The following is a 23,495-nucleotide window of genomic DNA, read 5'->3' on the forward strand; positions in this document are numbered from 1 at the left end:
GCTGTATCCCCCCGTTCTTTGCATGACTGCCGGAAGAATCCAACACGGCATGTGGTAAAGTCTGCACACAGAAACACACACACACACGGACACACAAAGGACAAATCCTGAGAGAGGAGAGCTCACACTGAGGCGGGGGCAGGTGGGGGAGGAAGCATATTCTGTATTACAGCCCCCCCCCCCCCCCCAAATACTTACACATTTTCTCACTCACACACATTCTCACACAATCTCTTTAACTCTGTCTCTCTTTCTTCATACCTATCACCTCCCCAAATCCATCTCTCACACTCTCTCATCCCCCAGAAGTGAAAGGTACGGAGAAGGCAGAGCGGTATGTGAACAAAGCCAGTCAGACACCACTGCAGGGTCGCAGACAAAGTAGCAGCTTTGAGATGCCTTCACAAACGGACAGCAGCGAGCACCTCAGCGGCCAACCGGAGGTAAGAACAAGCAGTGGAGAGAGAGAGTGTGAGAGGGTGTATGAGAGATAGAGAGAGAGAGAGAGAGAGACGGACAGAGAGGGAGAGTACGAACAGGCAAGAACATGCTGGCATAACTGTAAGTTGTGTAGTGCGTTACAGTGCATGTGCATGTAAAACTGTTATAGTGCTGCAATCTGCATCTTTGTTTTCGAGTTTTTGAGAGAGAGTCCATGACAGGATGAGAGAAGGAGATTGAAGAGAAGAGTTCCCTCAACCAGTAACCTCCGTCTCACGGAGTACTGGCATGTTCGCACACCCTGACAGAGCCTGAAGGAGCACCTCTGCAGAGGGTTGCTATAATGCATGTGTGCGCGATGTTAACGGAAATTATAACAGCGCTTTCAACTAGGGAGTAAACAAGAGTCTGTGGTGTGTGCATGTGCACGCATTGTGTGTGTGTGTGTGTGTGTGCGTGTGCGTGCGTGCGTACGCATGTGTGTGTGTGTGTGTGTGTGTGTGTGTGCGTGTGTGTGTAAGGACAAGCTGTAGTTCCTTTAGTGCAATGCAGGAGTTTTACCAGGGAACAGCACTAGTATAAAAAGATTTTAAAAAAGCAGTACATGCAGATGTGTGTAAAAAATTAGTAAATACTAAGAGTGAGTGTGTGCGTAATAGCATAGTGTATTGGTGTGTCATTGTAAGTCTCTTAAATGTAACTCCCATTTCTGTACTTGTATCATTGTATAAGCCAGATTTACATTTTTTTATCTGCTTGGGTGCAGACAAATGCTTTCCTGAAAGTGTAGTCATTGATGTTAAGTACTGAACTACTCTAATATCTTTCCAGCACTTGTAATCTGCTTTCTATTTAAAGGACACTTATTGAAGGGTAACATAAAATATTGCCTAATTTTCTGCTTGTCTTTCTGACAAAAGTCTTTCTGCCTGAATGCCAGACTAGAGTTGTCAGTGTGTCAACAAGGAAATGATTCTGATGTTGGCACAATTCTAGATTAGCAGAGAGCAGTGCTAATATCTGCCTTACATAAATGTAAATTAATACAAAGCAATATAAGGGTGCAAGATAAGGCTGTGTTGCACTGGGATGCCGTGATGAAGTCTGTGTTTGAGCATTTGCTTCTTTTCTTTTCTCTAAGAGCAACATGTTTCCTGGTCTTTTCCCTTTGTATAATGACAGAAGAGGCATGTGTCACAAGATGTAGCATGATATGGTGATGTCCATGAAGCTGATTTCTGACATCTGTTGTAACAAGGCCTGCACATATAGAATTGAATTGAATTGAATTGAATTGAATTGAATTGCATTGAATATCTAGTCTATTTCAGGACTGACATAAGATGGTCACAACGTATGTCGGTGGTGTAACTGCCCTTGGAGGTATAACCTTTTGTTAACTGCGTGAATGATTGATTCATTCTGACCATAAGGTCATCTGCTTCTCTTCTGTCTCTCCCAAGATTTCTGTTTGCAGAAAATCCTTACCAGATACTGCATAAATCAGATGCTATGTAATGCTATGTAAATGATAAATTATGGATATTTATTTAGCAGTCAGGCTCTCAGCAGGAAGATTAGAAGCAGAGTTAAGATGAAAGGTTTGTCAGTCACAGTAACTAACATACATTTATTTGGAAGAAAAAAAAACATGCAAATTAGTCTGGAAAAGTCAGAAGAACATCAAACCTCACTTTACATCTGTTTGTGCTTACTTGCCAAGACTGTGTGAGTATGAAGGAAATTGTGCACACATATGACTTGCTTGGTTAAAAAATATTTACTCCTCATTTATTCATTAATGTATTTTGTTGCTGTATATTTGCTGTATCATTTGTGCTGAAGCCTCTTTTTTAGTGAACTCAGCAATAGCTACACCTGTGATGTTAAAGACGTATTTAACAACCAACACACCAACCATTCACATATCTTTACTGAGCAAATAGCCAAAGCAGTGAAAGCAACAAGTGCATAAAGGATGTGACCCATTAGGGTAATTCCTTGGAAAAATAGGATAATTGGAATGTGGTGTTTCAGTCAGTTCTGGTGTGAAAGGGCCCAGTGAAAGGCTCCAGTGAAAGGCTCCAGTGAAAGGCCCGAGAGAAAGGATGCTGTGAAAAGCCCCACTGAAAGGCCCCAGTGAAAAGGCCAGTGAAAAGCTCCAGTTAAAAGCTCCAGTGAAAAGCCCCAGTGCATGTGGCACAGAGGTAACAGCATCTGCACACATGCACTTGATAACTTCTCTTAAACACAACACTGGTACAACAATGTTCTGAGGACAGATAAGGAAAAAATATTTGGTAGTTTTGGGCAAACTTTCAACTAGTATTAAGAAAGTTTATAGCAGAGTGCCAAGACATCTATTTGAAATCTGTAACTCAGGGTTTTAACATGACAGTGAGCTAAAGCAGAGTACCTAACCGAGTGGCTCAAACATAAGAAAACACTGTGTTCTTTATTATTAGGGCCTTCATGAAGATCAGATTGCAATCGTGCCATTCATATCATAAAGCATATGACCATTGAAGTCTCTAGACACACTGGTGTCTAGAGAGAGAGAGAGAATGTCCACCACCAAGAATGGTTGATTGTGGAGTTACTATGCCAGATGTTCACCACCACATCTCAACACACATACACACACTAATATGAACACATACCCTGATGATCCTACTTGAGTGGGTGTTTGTGAACTACTGAATGTTCTTCCACAAACACAAACATACACACACATACACACAAACAGGTACCTGCAAACACACACAAACATCCACAGACACTGTATATGTTCCATTAGTGTAGGTTCATTAGGACAATAGGTTTATTGTGCACACACAGACACACACACACACTCACACACACACACACACGTACCACTAGCTTTGAGAGTTTCTCCGAGTGGGTGTCATTGGGCCAGCTATACACACTTCCTTCAGCAACACTCAAGGGTGTGTGAGAGTTTGAGACTGATTAGAGACGCCTGTCCTGGCGCCAGGGCCCCAGAAGCAGGTTCCGGCTTGGTTTCTTCCCGATGCTGCTATTCCTGTTCCTACAAGGTCAGGGTTGTTTCATTTGCCTGTCGATGAAAGGACACAGAGTCCTCACAAAGAAATAAACCATGGACACACATGCATCCACTTCCCTGTAAACCCTCAAACGCTGAGAGAAAGAGAGCTCACTTGGCCAGAGGCCCAGCAGGCTGTCTTTGACACCAGGAATTTTTAAGTCATTTGCTCAGACCAACCTCAAAGTGTCATAAATGTTAGTGATAAGATATGGACACAGACACCCATACACTACTCTCTCTTTTGGTCTTGTTTATTCACACACATACACACACAAAGTAATAGGGCATTAATACAATGTTTGCTTTATAATGCAAGTGAAATAAGCCATACTCCCTGTAGTTCCGGTGATTGACTTGGTCAAGCATTCTACCTCACTGCTGTAGTATTTTGAGGGGCATTTATTGTAGGTATTTATTTGATTGTGATTTGGTATTTTTTGTATGTATATATTTGATTTATTTATTGTTGCTGTAGTTTTTTGGGGGTAATTGTACTGCTATGGAGTTGAAGTGCTGGGGCATTTGGTTAGATCCACTGGGACTTTTAGTTGGATCCACCGGGAAATGTGATTATATTCACAGGAGGGTGTGGATGGATCTACTGCAGTGTGTAGTTATATTCACTGGGGTGTATTGTTGGATCCACTGGGGCATGCGAGATTCACTGGAGTCTGTGGAGTGTGTGGTTGGATCCTCGGTCATGTGTGGTTGGCTCTTCAGTCGTGTGTGATTGGATCCTCGGTCGTGTGTGATTGGCTCTATGTGTGGTTAAATCCACTGGGGCATGTGAAATCTACCAGATTTAAAAGATTTTTTTACGAAACTGTGACTTGGTCTTTCTGTTCTCTGTGATTACAAGAGATTTTGCACCATGAAGTAAAACCCTGAGAGGATGTTCTATTGTATTTCCCCTTTATAGTTGTCCTGGACACATCTATGTCTCCAAATTCTGGATAGTGTTTTTATTCCTGTCAGTAGTTTTTTTTATTATGGTTGTAAGTTTAGTCATCCACTTTTGATCTTTCAGTCTGATCCACTAATGTGCTCTGCTGTTGTCTGCCAGATTGTTATCTGAATTCATAACAATGTAGCAATCAGCTGACAAAGATTTTTAGTTCATTTATTCTGGTTTTTAGCCTTAATAAGGCATTAATATGTTTTTGATCCTTGCACTAAGGGAATCCAACAACATACTTCAGCTCTCTTGTGCACATTATGTGCACATAATGATATACAGCTCCCCAGTTACTTTAGTCCCCTGCACCGGGGATAATGTGAATAAAAACTGTTCATCCAATTTTAGTAAATAAAATATAACACCCTGCAGCAAGTTGATCATGACAAAAATGATGAGGAATAAGAGAAAATGTGCTCTATTTCTCAGTCCAAATTGTTTAAAAGCTCTTTTAACTTCACATTCAGTGTCCTTCTCTCAGTATCATTATCCCTGCACCTCACTAAATAGGAAACATGCATCTGCTGTTGCAGTGCAGAGCTAGTTGATTAATGGACTGTACTGTAGAGTACAATGCCATATGTCTTTAAGTCATCATACCTGTTATGCCTGTTTCAGATCAACTTGGTAATATATGTTATGTAGAAAATGCTATTGTGTGGAATGTGCTATTGTGCTCTTAAGAGACAGTGATGATTTAGGCAAGGCAAGTTTATGCATATAGCACTTTTCATACACAGCAACAATTCAAGTTACTTCACAAAAAAGAGCTGCTACATAGATAAAAAAGCTATTCATTTATATCAAAAACAATGATTTAAATGGAGCACATTTCAAATAGAGATCTAAATAAACTATTAACTAAAAGAAATGTTACAAACTAAAGTGCTAAAAGAGCTTAAATCAAGCATGTAAAGTGTTGAGTGTGTAAAAGCCGCTGGACTGATGCTGTCCTAAAGCAGCATATGCAAAGGAGTTGCTGGCTTAATTAGAATCATCACAGGCACACACCACAAAATGCTGCTTGTAGGAATAGCACTGCTTTCTCAGAGCAGTACATAGATGCTGACGTCTGCAAAACACAAACTAGCGCGATGCTCAAGCGCGCAAAAATCTGTCTCCACCATCACACTGGCACAAACTCTGACTCACAGGGAAACCCACGAGAAAACAAACGGGCACGAGGCACTCTTACTGCATTCCCACTTCGGAGGAATGTCTGCAAACATAATATCCATTTGCGTGCATTCAAACAACCAGCTACTATTCACAGAGCATCTCAGAGTAGGTGTGCAGAAGATCTTACAAACAGAAGGGTGATCTGACCTGAGCTCAGTATGAACAGCACGCACTGCACACACTGATGGTCCTTGCTGGGCAGACGGAGGAGGTTTGCATCTTATTTACCACACATGCACAAACACACAAATGCACACACAGATACACACACATGCACACATAGACTGGACTGAAATGGGGTCAGAGTTGTAATTCTGAAACCACATATTGCGTGTTGCTCTGGAAACTACCTGATACCTGATTTACTGCCTCCTCAAAGCCATAAGATAGGGAACTCCTAGGTCAGGTCAGAAGGGAACACCTCCATTCTCATTTACACATGATCATTTTCAGTGAGCTTCTATAGTAGCATTCAGCTCATTAGTGATTTTGTGTGCATTGTGCCACCAGCAAACCATGTGTGAATAGAGAGCTTGGGATCCGTATGCTGAGTCATATTTAACAACAATCATTTCTCTCCATAGCCTGTACCAAATGGGGGCCTGTGGAGATTTGGGGGAGGGGGGGGGGGGGTTGACGGTCCATGAGTCGGTCAGAGTTTTTCATTGCTGTGCCCTTTGGCGTCTGACCTGTCAGTCAACTCACTTTCCCTGTGTGGACTGAAAGTCTCAGCTGTGACATGACTGTCAAACATGAACACATGACAGTGCAAATGATGAGACATGATGTCATTGCAGAGTAGTAGAATAAGAGAAACAGAAAATCCTGATGACATACCACCACATCAAATTATTCTTACCTACCTGTAGCTTTTATACAGGGAGTAACAGATGAATTTCTATATATAAAATGTGTATTTATTTTGTGTTAAAAACTTCTATTTTACAACAACCAGAAATCAGTTTATTTCATAATATACGTGAGTTCATTTTCGGACCAGACTCCCTGATCATGATGGCTATGTCTTTAGCTTTACTGTGTGCTCTTGGACAGATCTAAATAAGAACAATATGCCACTACATTAGTGGAAAATTGCACCTGGATTACTGTACAAAATACCTATTGATTTATTTTACAGACTAACTGATATTTCATTTGAAAAACTCTTTTTAGCTAGCAGCAAACATGGAAAAAATGTATTTGCAAAATTTTGTTTCAGGCAGTGTGTGTCTTTCTCCCTCATCACATATTCTCCTGTTGTCTAGCTATCATCATTTTTCACGCTTCATATCAGAAGGTTGCTGGTTCAAGCCCCACCACTGTCAAGTCACCACTGTTGGGCACCTGAGCAAGACCCTTAACCCTGAATTGCTCAAGTTGTACTCTGTCATAATTGTAAGTTGCTTTGGATAAAAGTGTCAGCTAAATGCCATAAATACAAAATAAGTTGATGGGGATCCATGTTTAGTGAATATGGGACTGATGTGTCTAGATATCTAGCAGCTTTGTGAAACTGCAGCAAGACCACTGAGAGAACAGCTGTTTTTTTTTCTCTGTATTTTCTAACAGTTGGAGTTTATGTAACTGCTCGTGATAACTAAAGCTTTGAGACATTACCATGACACAGCACAGATGCAAAAGCGTAGCAGTAAGACCCAGGCTGAATCACGACTATTTCACTGCTGTAACATTAAATGCGAACACCCTGATATTCAGTAATAGCCATTGTAAAAAAAAAGGAAAAAAAAAAGATGGAGTATTCCACTGCAGTAAAGAGTACGAGGGAACATTCCACTGCAGTAAAGAGTATGAAGCAACATTCCATTGCAGTAAAGAGTAAGAGGGAGTGGTTCACTGCAGTAAAGAGTAAGAGGGAACATTCCACTGCAGTAACGTATAAGATAGAGTATTCCACTGCAGTAAAGACTATGAGGGAGCATTCACTGCAGTAAAGAGTATGAGGCAACATTCCACTGCAGTAAAGAGTAAGAGGGAGTGGTTCACTGCAGTAAAGAGTAAGAGGGAACATTCCACTGCAGTAACGTATAAGATAGAGTATTCCACTGCAGTAAAGACTATGAGGGAGCATTCACTGCAGTAAAGAGTATGAGGCAACATTCCACTGCAGTAAAGAGTAAGAGGGAGTGGTTCACTGCAGTAAAGTGTATGAGGCAACATTCCACTGCAGTAAAGTGTATGAGGCAACATTCCACTGCAGTAAAGAGTAAGAGGGAACATTCCACTGCAGTAAAGTGTAAGATGGAGTATTCCACTGCAGTAAAGACTATGAGGGAGCCTTCACTGCACTAAAGAATATGAGGCAACATTCCACTGCAGTAAAGACTAAGAGGGAGTGGTTCACTGCAGTAAAGAGTATGAGGCAACATTCCACTGCAGTAAAGAGTATGAGGGAATGCTACACTGCAGCTGCAGTAAAAAAAAAAAAAGAGTATGAGGGAAATATAAAAAGGAAAAATATAAACCTGCATCCAATCAAATTGTTTTAAATCTATCACATGTGCTCATTAGCAAATAAAATTGAAAAGTTTCATCATGTGGCTATTTTGGTAACCAGAAGAAATTTTGGTATCCAGGAGAAGTGAGATAGTGTCATGCTTTCAGCCACACGCTAGATAGGTTCCATGGTCAGTTAATTTTGAGGTAGATAATGTAATCAGGTCCTTTCCAAAAAAAAATCATAAGATAAATATGTTTACATTAGTAATTTAATCTGTAGTGCATTGAAATTAAACGCTTTTTACTGAAAAATCATGTCATGCACAACTAACAATGTTAGTTAGGGGATACAATGGTTTTAGGATCAAATACAATTTGAATAACTAATTATGTGTTAAGACCTTAAGTCTGGTTAAAACGTAACAAAGAAACATGTACTCTGTTTTTAGTTTTTCAAAGGAGTCTGAAACTGTGAAGCTAAGAAACACATTTAATTGTAAGCAAAAGCCCTGTGCAATTTGATTCTAAGACTTGAGGCTTATTTTGGGACAATGGTAAAGAGAAATTTTATGATTTGTTTTCTCTCTGTGGGTATTTAGGTGGCTACTGCCGTATCTGATGATCATATATTTTATTTCATTATATATATATATATATATATATATATATATATATATATATACACACACACACACACACACACACACACACACACAGTTATTTGCAAAAAATAGCAGTGAGAGAAAAAGGTCAATCCTCATCATAAAACATGAACAAAATATCAATTTTTAAACTGAAAATGAATTAAAAATAATAATGGGCTGTTCAAAAAATAGCAGTGTCTTCATTTTTATTTACAAACTCGAATATTCACAGTATAAGATGAAAGTTGTTTACAGATTTAGCTTTTCTGTTGATTACTGAACTAATATTTAATTGTATAACCTTTATTTCTGATAACTGCTTTACATCTGATAACTAACATCTGACACCTGGGAACAGATATTCTAGCCCAAGCTGACTGGAATACATTCCATAGTTCTGCATTCTTGGGTTTTGCATCAAAAACAGCAATTTTGATGTCACTCCACAAATTCCCAATCGGATTGAGGTCTGGGGATTGGGCAGGCCACTTCATAACATCAATCTTGTTGGTCTGGAACCAGGATGTTGCCCGCTTGCTGGTGTGTTTGGGGTTGTTGTCTTGCTGAAACACCCATTTCAAGGGAATTTCTTCTTCAGCATAAGGCAACATGACCTCTTCCAGTATTTTGATATATTCAAACTGGTCCATGGTGCCTGGTATGCGATAAATGGGTCAGACTCCAAAGTATGTGAAACATCCCCAAACCATTGTGCTTGCACCTCCATGTTTTACAGTATTCACAGTGTACTGTGGCTTGAATTCAGTGTTTATGGGTCATCTCAAAAACAATGTCTGTGGCCTTTAGACCCAATAAGAACAATCTTGCTCTCATTTGTCCATTGAATGTTGCGCCACTTCACTTTAGGCCAGTCAGTGTGTTCTTTGGCAAACTGTAACCTTTTCAACACATCTTTTTTTCTGTAATGGTAATTTACGAAGGTTTCTTGCAAATAGTTTTGCTTCATGTAGGTGTCTTCTGATTGTTGCAGTGCTCACAGGTAACTGAAGATCTTCTTTGATTTCCCTGGAGCTAATCATTGGATGCTTCTTTGTCATTCTTGTTATTCTATGATCTACGCGGATGGTACTATTTCTTTTCCTACCACGTGTTTCGGGTTTTGTTTTCCATTTTAAAGCATTTGAGATCATTTTAGCTGAGCAGCCAATTATTTTCTGCACTTCTTTATATGTTTTCCTCTCTACAATCAACTTCTTGATCAAAGTTCTTTCTTCTTCGGTACAATGTCTGGAACATTTATATTTACATTTACATTTAAATTTACGCATTTAGCAGACGCTCTTATCCAGAGCAACAGTAGGTTAGAATCAAACATACCAATGAAGAATACAGGGATGAATGCTGATACCTAGAAGTACAAAATACATAAGGTCTATCTTAAACAATGATAAGTGCTATAAACAATAAGGAACGACCCATGTTACTCACTGAGCAAGGGCTAAAACCAGCAGGTACAACATTTGCTGCCCTCCTTCTTTAAATAAGGGACATAATTGACACCTGTTTCTTCATAGAATGAATGACCTCACTAATGTGAGTTGTGTACTCACTAATGAGTTCACTAGTGTGAACTCCACACTGCTATTAATTTGAACACACCCCTTTCATTAAATGAGTCAATTACACCCAATTAGCAGTGTGCATGTCATGACTGTTGATTCTGTTGGTTGTCCATTACTCGCCTACACCTAGTCATGAATTTTCCCCTCGCATGTTGTATTATCTTTTCTGCCAAAATCAGTAATTAAATACATTAGTGATGTTAGACTGCTATTACTTTGCACATAACTGTGTATGTATATATATATATATATATATATATATATATATATATATATATATATGTGTGTGTGTGTGTGTGTGTATGTGTGTGTGTGTGTGTTATATATATATATATATATAAATATATATATATATATATATATATATATATATATATATGTGTGTGTGTGTGTGTGTGTGTGTGTGTGTGTGTGTGTGTGTGTGTGTTTTATAACCTTTTGTAGTAGGGATTTCATATCTTTTCCCCCCACAGCTTTAAAAGACCTTTGTGTTATATCCTGTAAGAGATTTAACTTTGATGTCCTACAAGAGGAGTCAAGTCAACTTCATTTATATTAGTGCTTTTTACAACACAAGTTGTCACAAAGCAGCTTAACATATGTGTGTGTCCACACACATCCCTAATGTGCAAGCAAGAGGTGACAGTGCCAAGGGAAAAAAAACCCTGGGCAGAATTAAGGAAGAAACCTTGCGAGGACTCATCCTCCTTAAGCAGCCGAGCTAATAAACAGTCCGTGCTTTATGTTCATGTTTTATTACATTATGTCTAGTCCAAGTACTCACTTCAGTATAGATGGGAGTGGGAGTCTAAGCTACTCTGGTAGGTCTAGGGTGGGTGAGTTGTATCTGCACCCATTGGTGTAGATGGGGTGACTGGATGTATATGGCAGCATCTGTTCATCTACATGCAACACTGGGACATTTTCTGGTATCATCTTAGATGCTTTAGCATTGATAAGCAGGTATAGTTCAGTGTTGGCATCAACTCTGCAGTGAAATGCAAGTTAACCAGAAAGATCTCGTTAGATCTATGAACATGAATAACGCATGAACAGTACATATTCAGTAGATGTGCTAGTGGTCAGTGTGATCAATCTTTCTAGCTTTGGCTGCTACATTCTGTACAAGTTGAAGTTTATTTAATAACCTTTTGGAGCATCTGATTAGAAGACCCTTATAATAATCTAATCTTAATTTAAATAAGCACATGGACTTAATTTCTCAGCATCCTTGATCTGATGAGGAAAGTCTGAATTTATTATGCAATATTATGCAAATTGAAAAGGGCAGTTTTAGTGTCAAATGAGAGATTAGAGTCAATAATAATAAATGAAAATTTTTTACAACAATTTTGGGTGTTACTGAAAAGCCATATCTAGTATAGATCATTTGCTTCTTGCAGCTTTGGGTCCAAGCAGTGCCACCTCTGTCTTAATGGACTTCAGAAGGAGAAAGTTAGTTGCCTCCTTTTTTGCCTCCAATTTTGTTAGTTGTGTAAGTTTCATCAGTATATAACCATCACCCTCGTAACAATGGAAACGAATGCTAAGCGTATATAATTGTGTTATTGAGCATAACAGTATATATAAATAACAGTAAGATATTTATAAGGGGTCCAGTACTGATCTTTGTGGGACACCATATTTTCCTTTAGCTCAGAGCATTCATTTGAAATTGGCCTACAGTCGGAAAGCTTATGGGGATTAGGACTAGGTTTTTTAATTAGGGTTTAATGCTCAGTGAGAGTGTTACAGGCCATGCTCAGTGTCATTGGAGCACTAGAACCTTGCATGAGGCTCTATGTACCTTATCCCGTAACAAAAAGCACAGCTGGCCTGAGTATTTGCTGGAAGTTGTGTATGCCTACATTGTGATCCCTCATGTTACCACGGGGTATACTCCATATTACTCGCTTTTCTGTGAAGATCCGCACCTCCCTGTGGATGCTCTGTTAGAGAAGGAGGAAACTATATATCAGAAACATGATTGGCTGGAAGTACTTTAGAAAAGACAAAGAAATGCACATGCCAGAGTGAACAAAATTGCAGAGAGAAAAACTGAGCAAGTGGCTTTCTCTTACGAAAAGGATATACCTTTTCATAATAAAAGGATATACCTTTTAGAAATAGGCCATTTGGCAGAAAAAAAATTCAAGATGTGTGGAGGCCAGATATTTATCATTATGTTGCCATTCAGGATACTATGTACACAGTTGAACTAGTGGAGGGAGGACCAGTTAGGAGGCTCAACAGAATGGATGTGAGACCTTGCCCTAGTCCACCTATCCCCAGTCCTTGTAAGAGAATTAAAAGCCGAGTCAAGGCATCTGTACTATCTGAGTCATTCGTTTCTGATACTGAGATTTCAGATTATGTCAAGACTGTTCTGAAGTTTCAGAACTGAGCCCTATTACACCAGCAAGGGGTGTACTAGTCATTGGTGGTGAAAGTGTAGTATCGTTGTCTAAGACAGACCTTATGTATTGTGTACTTCTAGGTATCTGTATTGGTCCCTGTATTCTACATTATTCTAGTTCATTGGTATGTTGGACTCTAACCTACTGTACTGTACTAGGATATTCTGTGAGTAAATGACAAAGCACTTTTGTAAGTCGCTCTGGATAAGAGCGTCTGCTAAATGCCATAAATGCAAATGTAAATGTCAATTTCTGAGCTGGGTCCTCCTGTCATGCATGACTTGGCTACAAAGCACAGTCCTGGACAAGAACCGTTAGTCCAAAATCCTGTTCCTGCTCCCCACAAGACAAAGAGAGTAAGTGCAGGACTACATTCTAATTCGTATCATAAATGCAGGTCAGCAGTGGATTCAGTATCTTTGATGACTGCAGCAGTTTCACAGATCCTTGCCAGTTTAGGTACAGTTTTGTTTCGACAGGCAGTAAAAGAGGTTAAAAGCACATATGCATTGAGTGGGGACATTGATTCAAAGGCAGGGGAGCACGTAACTTAGATGAGCTTTACTAGGTCAGAAACACTGTGTGGCCTCTTAAGAGAGTACTAAGTGATGTAATCTGCAAACAATGGATAGTGAAGACTATACCACTTCAAAAGACTGATTTTCTAAGTAGGTATTTAGAAATTATTTAAATGTCACTTTTGTTTATGTAACAGAGACATATGATTTTGCACATTCAGGCTTATTGCTTATTTTGTTTTTTTCTTTGTCTGTTTGTACTTGGCCACTGCCATATTTGACTGCCAAATATTTTTATTTCAATGTAATGAAGTAGAAACAGTTTTTCAGAGAAACACAATGTTTTGGACATAGGGCTTCTGAATTTCTAGGATGAGGAATCAGTTTATATTAGAAAATGTAGATGTTTAAATCATAGCATTCATTCCATGTGATTGTAAAGTTCAGCGAGTGTAGATCAGTTATTTTTCTTTGAGATTACTAATTTCATTGCTGCCATAGCAACAACTGGCAATGCAAACAGATATATTATTAATGCAGTGTCCATTAACATTAAAAAGCCTGGCCACTGGAAATGATATGGCCTTAATTCTGATGGCCTGAAAGTGTTCAACAAAATGATCAGCAAGCTTCTCTTGGTTTCTCCAGTGTAAAGCTGATTGCATGTCTTGCCAGTAATACAGTAGAGAACTCAAACAGTAATGCATGAAGTGGAATGGGTGACAACAGTTGATCCTTTTGTGCTAGTTATTTTAATAGCTGTGTTAATAAATTTACATGTAGCACATTGAGAGTGGTTGCAGGACCTTTGTCTGAAATGTCCTGTTGTTCTGAAAACCTTGTGTAGTTCATTACAATTACATTACATTAGAATAGACCTGCAGTTGCAGGATGTCCTGCAATTTTCCCTTTTAAATTTTTTTATGCATATTTAAGAGTTCTCTGCTGTATAACTGGCAAGACATGCTATTCTGTTCTATTGCTAAACCAAACATCATTGATCTTGATTTTCTTCTATTCGAGGTTTGCAGTCAGACCTGAGGATGGCAGGTGACTCTTGTGTCCAGATGGACCATGACATGGAGATTGGCGTAACCCCCAAAGAGGTCAGCCATCACTCCTCATTTACAGTTCAGCATACCTACACCACAGCCTGAGGCTGCACATTTATTATCATATTGTTTTCCTAAAAACATTTCTTATTAAATGTTTTTGGACAAATATCTTTTTTTTTTTCTAATTTATTATGTCTGGATATTGTTCATATACTCCACACTGCATGGCTCTCTTTTTTCATATTTCAACAAATAATTTTCAGATTTGTATGTGTATTCTTTGTTTTTCCACATGATCTGAATGCAGCAAACAAACGAGTCTATCAAAGCCAGTCATGCACACTCAGTTTGTGACACTTCAGTTTGCACTGAAAGCCAGGGCCAGAGCAGGATCAACTTTTTACAAATAATAATTCTAATAATTATTATTAGAAAATCTCCTTTAAAGAGTGCAGCTATAAATGATGGAATATTGCACTGAACTTAGAAAAAGTAAACAGATCATACTTTATTTCAGTTAAGGTGCACAGAGTCCTGAACTTAGATGCCTACCTCATGATTTTGTTGGAGACAACTGGATTTCTTAATTAGCCAAGTGTGAGGAAGGCACACACACAGGGATAGGATTCAACTGCTAAAGGTTTTATTGGGTTTACGGGGCAGGTAGGAACCATAGGGAGAGGTAGTAGGGTTTGGAGCTATTCAAGTCAGGTGAGAGGAGTTAGGCAGGTAATCATGGTCAGGTTGGTCCAAAGTCGAAAATGTGAGGCAGTGTCCAGAAGGCATCCATGGGTCAGGCAGGAGACGAGGTCTGTAACACCGGCAGGATTTGGAAACCAGGAAGACAAACATGTACATGGAAGGCTCGTTATGCAACATGAGAATGGCAATACGTCACAAAAAGACTGCACGAGGGAAGGAAGCTTAAATAGGAGGGAAGTAATGGAGGGAATAGTCATCAGATGTGTAATTAGTACTCTGCCGAACCAGATCGGAGATGTCGGTGGGAAAAGGTAGGCGTGGCAGTGCTGGGATGAGCATGGTTCCTGAAATTCATTACACCAAGTGGTATAATTAATTAGTGAAATAAACCAGGAGATTCAAAAAACTCCCAACCAAAAGTATTGACCTGCAGGATCCTCTGTGGAATTCAAAGCCATCTGGAACTTCATCTGCAAGGTCGTGAGTAGCCCTACCCTTCTCCAAAATCGTAGCAGGATTAATGTTTATTTCCCCTGGACATATACACCTACAAGTCTTAGTCTTGCCTACATTTACATGAACAAAATTTAAAAAATGAACAAAAATAACAAATGTGAACTAGGAATAATGACAACAGAAATTGAGGGAATTACATTGACATTATAGTCTCTAATTCTGAAGATTACTGTCTACTGCAGTGCCAGCTCAGGAAGGTCAATGGTTTCCTTCGTCAGGCATGCAGAAGCAAACAACCTGGTGGTGGAGATTGGTCCAGGGACACGTGGGCAGGAAGAAATATGACCTTCTGGTGGTAGAGTCTGGTCCAGGGACACATGTGCAGGAAGGAAGATGACCTCAAGGTAGTAGAGACAGGTCCAGGGACAGATCAGGGAGGCTCAGTCTTGTTTGGATTCCACCTAAAGGATCAGGGATAACTGACTGAAAGAGAGAAAAGAGAGATAGGTAGGAAGATGAAGGACGTATATTAGTAGACATGCAAACAAATACATACGTAGGCATAGTACATATCATTGAATGTTGTCTAGAAGATTACGCCACATGGTTATGATCTGGCTCAGTTTAAGGTTTGAAGGGGTATAAAGGTTTAATTCTGAGGCAAGGTGCAAAATCCCAAATTGGGATGTTGAGGCAGGAACAGCTTGGAAAATAGATAGAGGCAGAGAATAAGATTGGATAATGGAGAAAAGAGACAATGCGAAGTGAGAGCAGTAAATAGTCACTTACTATATTGATGAATGAGGCAACTTAATACCTAAATGTTGTGTACGGGTCAGAATGACTTGACAGTATTATAGCATAATGTTAGCACAAGACTTACAAAGTCTTGTGCAAACATGTAAGTTTTCAGCCGAGTCTTAAATAGTGAGAATGTGTCTGAAACCTGCACTGAGGTAGGATGTGCATTCCATAGTTGGGGTGCCTTATAGAAGAACACTCTACCTGCTGTGATTTATTCAAGGAACAGTCTGCAAGCCAGCACCATGTGATCAAAGGGTACATGCAACGTTATAGGGTTCAATATGTTCTATTATATTTAGCTGACACTTTTATCCAAAGCAACTTACAATTATGACTGAGTATAGTTTGAGCAATTGAGGGTTAAGGGCCTTGATCAGGGGCCCCAACAGTGGCAACTTGGCAGTGGTGGTGTTTGAACCAGCAACCATCCAATTACAAGTTAAGTATCTTAACTGCTCATCACTTCATCAGTGATGAAGGCATGGTTAAGCATCTTAGCATCTAATAATATTTTTCACAGTCTGGAAATATTACATAGGTGGAAAAAAGGTGTTCTGACTACATTACATACGTGTGCATCAAATCAGAGTCAAAGATGACAACTAGGTTTTATACATTTTTGGATGAATTAACTAACAGCCATCCAGATTAAGAGATCTTATTTTTCCCAGCCTTAGGTCCAAGTAACAAGTTCTCTGTCTTGTTTTAATTAAGTAGAAGGAAGTTGTTTGCCATCTAACATTTACCTTTTTTGACACTCTTCTATTTTGTTAAGATTGTAGGGGTGATTTGGTTTAGCTGATACATAAAGCTGTGTGTCATCATCATAGGAATGTAAGCTAATGCTAATGAAATGCATATTATGGCACTGAGTGATAGTAATGAGGGGAAAGAGCAGAGGGCACTGACCCTTGTGGGACACCATACTTAATCTTAGGTGGACTGGGTGATTCTTTATTCAGATAGACAAATTGAGAGCGGTTGGTTAAATAATAATTCTCACTAGATTTTCAAGGCTGTCACTGAGGATCATCTGTCAATCAGTGATCTGTGGTATCACATGCAGCACTGAGATCAATAAGCCAAGGCATTGTTGTATAGCCTCTGTCTACTGACAGCAGTAAATCATTGACAATTCTCATTAGTGCTGTTTCAGTACTGTGGCAGGGTTTCAATCTTGACTGGAAGGTTTCAAATAAAATATTTGCAAGTAAGAGCATAGTTGTATTGAGAATATGTATTGAAATGTAGTAATGTAGTTTGTTAGATATCTGGCTTCAGACTAATGTTATTGGTCATTTATATAAGGTTGAGAAGAGGAGCCTAGGATTGTATTTGTTTTTCTCTATTAGGGACAATAGATACCCTGATCTGACAGTGCTGAAAGCATGTTTATATTGCACTAGGCTATTCTTCCAATTAACACGGAACCATTCAAGTTTTAGTTTGCACTATCTATGCTCCCATCTTCGAGCATGTTTTGTTAGTGATCATGCATGGCTGATGAACCTTTTTTTAAAAATCCCTAACAATTTTCATGTTAATTGGTGCAACACTGTCTAGTGACGTGCAAAGTATCGATTATAAACTTTTTAAGATATCTTCAAGATCATCATGGCTAGATTAGGAGGCCAATAGTCTTCAGTCTACATTTGAAGACAGCAAATTACTCTGGAATCTGGACAGCCAGTGGAAATTGGTTCCATCCTCTAGGAGCCAACACAGAGAATAGTCTCGATGCTTGTCTTCCATGAGACTTGAAGCATGATGTTTCAAGCTGAGCCATACTTGAGGTTTGAAGTACCCGAGGTATGGATTGGGCTTTGAACATCGTCAGCATGTATGGATGGGCCGGACCATTTTTGGCTTTGTAGGTGAGCATCAGGGTTTAAAATCTGACGCAGGCTGCTACTGGAAGCCAGTGAAGGGAGCACAGCAGTGACATGTGAGTGTGTGAAAGACTAGTCTTATTTGCCTATTTTCCTACTTTTCATTTGAGAAATATGTCAAACCTGTGTGAGGAAAAGGGATGCCGGTATGAAGATCCAGAGGGTCCAAGGGTCCATTAGTGTCCAATTAACATTTGCCTGAGCACTATCCCTGAACATCTGCATCATCTTTTCATGACATCGCCTTTCCAATAATACCCAAACACGATCATCTTCGGATGGAGACACGGGGGTCCAATGTGCCCTGGTCTATTGTGGAGGTCATTGGTATTTGTGCATAGGGAGAGAACTATTCCTAGCTGTGCTCGATAATGTTACATAGAGTGGGAAAGTAAGAAGAGAGTAGCATGGCTACTGTCCTATTAAGCAGCCATGAAACTCAGGTCCAGGGCCTCACTTTAATCAAGAGTGCAGGTTTATCCGAGAGAGAGTGAGCGAAGGAGACAGACAGAGAGGGACAGAGAAAGAGAGATGGGTAAATTGAGAGAGACACAGAGAGAGAGACCTAAATGCCTTTATGTTCCTCAAGTGTGCCTGTGCTGTGTCAGTGCAGCTCTGCCACTATCTGAGCACTAGAATCTCTCCAGCAGCATATCGGCACATTCCTCTGCACCTCAGGGGCATCAGTGAGAGCTGTGGATGTCTGGCACAAACTAGGCAGCTAGGGTTAAAGAGCGAATGGAAACACTGTTGACATTTTCCTTGGAAAACATCCAAGCAGGACTCGATGTGACAGGACTGCAGTAGGAACAAAATTTGTAGCAGAGCATGTTCACAAATGAGCATGCTCACAAATGAGCATGCTCACAAATGTAAATTATTGTACCACTTCATAGACCAGTTGAAAAGACCAATAGAAAAAAATATGAAACAAATATCTGATTTTAGTAGCACAAAATATTCCAGGCACACAGACTGTGAGTGGAATTCATAATCTCAAATGTTGTATTATCTAACCAGTATATCTATCTGGTGCTTGAAGCAGACAGAAGCTGGTGTCAATATAACAACATCTAATTGCTAATTCAATTTTTTTTTTTCCGAGAATAATTACCTTGATCCTTTTTCCATTAGACTTGAGAGCACATAACTCGACATTGCCATCAAACTAACATGGGTGTAACAAGACCAATGCATTAATCCCTAACCCCTTATCACTAACCCAAATTAAACTTTTTTATTGTATATTGTTGAATACTGTGTGAAAGGAGACAAAACACATCTTCTGCTGTGAGTGTGAGTTAATGTTAACTATGTGAGTTAATGTTAACTACTGAAACATTGCATGCTGCTGAGTTAATATTAACTGCTGCAACCTAGCATACCATTGGCATTTTAACTTAGTGTGCCCAGCTAGAAAGCTTTCACATACCTCCACTGTCCTTGCCTATACATCTGCTTTTTATAAAAATCCTTAAAATCTTATTATTATTCTCAATATATTTATATTATTTTTAGATTTATTTATATCAAAGAGTATCTTGCACTTGAATAGTACAGAGTTTTGTATATAATATTGAACCAAAACTTGAATTAATAAACCTAAATTCAGTTTGCTTTTCTTTTTTTTAATACTTACATTCAGATTACTACTCATCTTACTAACTTCTCTCTTTCTCTCTCCAGCAGCAAGTAAAAAAGCTTCCCAAACACCTTCGGGAGGCACAGATCTCCACAGATCGCACTCATCTGATTGCAGACACTGCGAAGAAGCCCCGGCAACGCTACGTCCAGAAGGATGGCAAGTGCAACGTGCACCATGGCAACGTTCAGGAAACGTACCGCTACCTCAGTGACCTCTTCACCACGCTGGTGGATCTGCGCTGGCGTCTCAGTTTCTTCATCTTCACCTTGGTCTATGTGCTCAATTGGCTATTCTTTGGGTTCCTCTGGTGGCTCATTGCACTCGTTCGAGGGGATCTTCTGCATGCAGATGAAGAGGGCTGGACGCCCTGTGTGGAGAACCTGAACAGTTTTGTCTCCGCCTTCCTCTTCTCCATTGAAACGGAGACCACCATCGGCTATGGCTACCGGGTCATTACAGAAAAATGTCCAGAGGGAATCATCCTTCTCCTGGTGCAAGCCATCCTGGGCTCCATTGTAAATGCCATGATGGTGGGCTGTATGTTTGTCAAGATTTCGCAGCCCAAGAATCGAGCTGAAACACTCATGTTCTCCCACAAGGCTGTGATCTCAGTACGAGACAACAAGCTCTGCCTGATGTTCCGCGTGGGAGATCTTCGGAGCTCTCATATTGTGGAAGCATCGATCCGAGCCAAGCTGATCCGCTCGGAACAGACCAAGGAGGGCGAGTTCATCCCACTCAACCAGACGGACATCAACATCGGCTTTGATACAGGTGACGATCGCCTCTTCCTGGTGTCGCCCCTCATCATATCACACGAGATCAATGAGAAGAGCCCGTTCTGGGAAATGTCACAGGCACAGATGGAGAAGGAGGAATTTGAGATTGTGGTCATTCTGGAAGGCATGGTAGAGGCCACAGGTATGGTGCTAATGGGCGGAGGGGAGGTTTTGTACTTGAAAAAGTTATAAAAGGTACAAATGTGCAACATTTGTATTCTAATTTACATACCTGTATCTTTCCTTACAATTTATACACCATAACATTCCTGATACATGTATCTTACCTTACAGTTTACAAAACTTTACATACGCAATACATGCATGTTACCTTAAATATTACATACCTTTACATGAAACCTGATTCAGGATCATTTTTTTTTAGTTTTTGTATATTTTGCATACATGGATGATTTTTACATTGCACTAGATGTCAGACTTTATTAGAAGTTACTGATGTTGACTCATAAAGGTAAATATGAATCCATCTCCTCATTTCCATCAGGAAATCCATCAATCATAATGTTATTACAACCTCAACTGGTCATGTGAACTGTTAACAAGCAATAGAGCAGAATGAGAGAGAACTCATCTCTCAAATTACCAAAAGATAAAAGATAAAAGACCAGGCAGTGTATCTGAGGTCAGCGATGCCTGCAAGAACTGCATCAAGCCACTGCTATACTCAGCAAATTATGCAGGGTTCTCTATGTCCTTATTACCCCTCCCAGGTCATTATCTTCCAATTTCACATCAAAGGAAATGATCATCCCTCTTTACCAAATGGGAGATCCTACTTGAATTTTATTTTAGCTTATTCAAAACTTTGTCTAGTCTGAGAAATAATTTCAGGCATTTGTCAGGGCGTGATTCAGCTGAATCACTGATGCACTGGCCACTTACTGTCAGAAAAAACTAGCAAGTGACAGAATGGAAGAGTATTTGGTGCTTTTCTAGAGTGATCTGTGACTGAATAACAGCTCATGCCGTCCTCTCATTGTGATGCCACAAAGGTCAGACATTGACCTAAAGACCTTTGTCATCCACAGACATAAATCATGAATATTGTATTCTGTCTCAGAGATAAATGTAAATGTATGCACCAGTGACACTCAAATAATATTACTTCAACTACTTATGCATCTTAATTTATTAGAATTATTTAAACAATCCAATTCCTCAACCCTCTGAGTAAAGTGAATCACTAAAATTAAGTCAATGGATCTATAAGAAGAAAGACGCACATATTATTTCATGGATGGTTTTTCCTGCAGCTACTGACGGCCCAGAATACTGATTACATAACATCCCCTTTTCCTTTGGCATTCCAGTGAACCTGCACAAACAGTCGGCTGTCACTCAGTGCACAATCATCTGAAAGATTAGACAAACGTAAATATTAAACTATAGGTACAAATAAGCAGTTAGCAGAGATATAACACAGAAAAGGTCCCTTTGCTCTTTACTTAATTAACAGATCTATTTCAACCACTATTCTGTGTTATGCTCTCTGTGGATAAACACAAACTGAAGATCTCATGAAATTGCTGCCCTCTATATATGCACACATTATTTCCTTATGTCCACTGCTTTTTTAAGGCTGTGGTTTTAAGGAAGATTTTCACCTAAAATGAAGCTTATGGTTAGTGGTTAGCACGTGGAGAGGTGCTATGCATTGTTAAGTATATTAGCCTCAATGTAAACAGGCGTTTAAAGCATGACTGAAATCAAATTGAAACAGGACCCAGAACTTAACAAAATAACTTGCACTAACTTCACAAAAGAAAAGCATAGCATCAACATAACCCAGTCTCATGGGCCATACAAAATGGCTCTAAATATACACTGACATTCTTCTGCATTGATTTTGTGATGTAATGACAAACAGGTTCTCAGAAGAGGTAGAAAAAAGTTGGGAAAAAATATCCAAAACATTTGCTGTTTCAGTAAACAGGATTCATAGAAAGCTTCATGCAGTGCATTGCACGAAGGATCCACTTATGACCTCAAGGAAGAATAAGCCTTAGGCCACCATGAGTCTGTGTACACCTAACGCGATCCCTGACCTTAGCCTTGGCAGGTTGTAACAAACCTTCTGTAGCCCATGTTTCATTTTCTCCTATTCCTTATGACCATCATGGTTAGTTATGTTTCACTATCAATATTCTACAGTGCGGTGATATTTTGGGAAGACATCACATTAGCCTGTTTCTGAGAAGAAGGTTCTTCATGACATAATGGGGATAACCTTTACTATGGAACAGCACATTTTGTTTGTTTGTTTTTGGATGGATGTTTATTTTCCTTGTTGGCTTGTTGTTTATCATGTGAGCTCTTTGACACCCCTTTCACTTCAAACCCTGTTATTCTTAATACAATCAAAAACAATACAAATTAACTTACTATCTTCATTACGGTATTAATAATTTACACCTGTTCTGTTTGATAGCTCTATTATTAATAGCTGAGCTACCGTCGGAAGCTCTCGTCTGGCTTTATCAGCCTCCTTCAGTCACTCAGTAGAACGGTAACGAATCAGTGCTGCCAAGATCAGAGGGCTAATCCCTAAAGAAACACGTTCAATCATGCTATCAAAAACATGAGTCACTCTGCAAAGTGACTCTGCCAAATGCTGTAAGCAATTACACTGACCTGCCGAATTTCACAGACGTTCATCATGTTTGAGAAAGTTGCTGGAATAACTGTAATGAAAGTCTTTTGGGATCTTTCTCCTGCCAATAGAAATCACTAGCTGCACTAAAGTGCACAGAGGAAAAGCACTGATTGCTTAGGCTTTGTTCCTGAAACCTTCACGACTGCTCAGCTAAACAGGTTGCTAAGTGAAAGTTTTTTCCCCCTCGATAGCTAATTAATGCTAAGCAATGCTAAGCCTATATTCTTTCT

General features: G+C 39.5%; 1 protein-coding gene across 3 annotated transcripts in view; it reads left to right on the plus strand.

Annotated features, from left to right (window-relative positions):
- Positions 1-256: 256 nt before the first annotated feature.
- kcnj5 (potassium inwardly rectifying channel subfamily J member 5) overlaps positions 257-23,495 on the plus strand; it is a 28,020-nt gene continuing 4,781 nt past the window's right edge. Inside the window, exons 1-3 of one of the 3 annotated variants that reach the window (XM_027022770.2) lie at positions 257-443; positions 14,285-14,367; positions 19,854-20,733. In XM_027022770.2, coding sequence (XP_026878571.1) covers positions 14,305-14,367; positions 19,854-20,733 — 943 coding nt within the window. In that variant the 5' untranslated portion in view covers positions 257-443; positions 14,285-14,304. The remainder of the gene's footprint in view (positions 444-14,284; positions 14,368-19,853; positions 20,734-23,495) is intronic. The other 2 variants (XM_081715979.1, XM_027022772.2) reach the window with 2 other exon arrangements.

This window comes from Electrophorus electricus, chromosome 6 (genome assembly GCF_041902795.1).
Source record: "Electrophorus electricus isolate QZ-2024a chromosome 6, ASM4190279v1, whole genome shotgun sequence".
In the NCBI taxonomy this organism is placed as follows: domain Eukaryota; kingdom Metazoa; phylum Chordata; class Actinopteri; order Gymnotiformes; family Gymnotidae; genus Electrophorus; species Electrophorus electricus.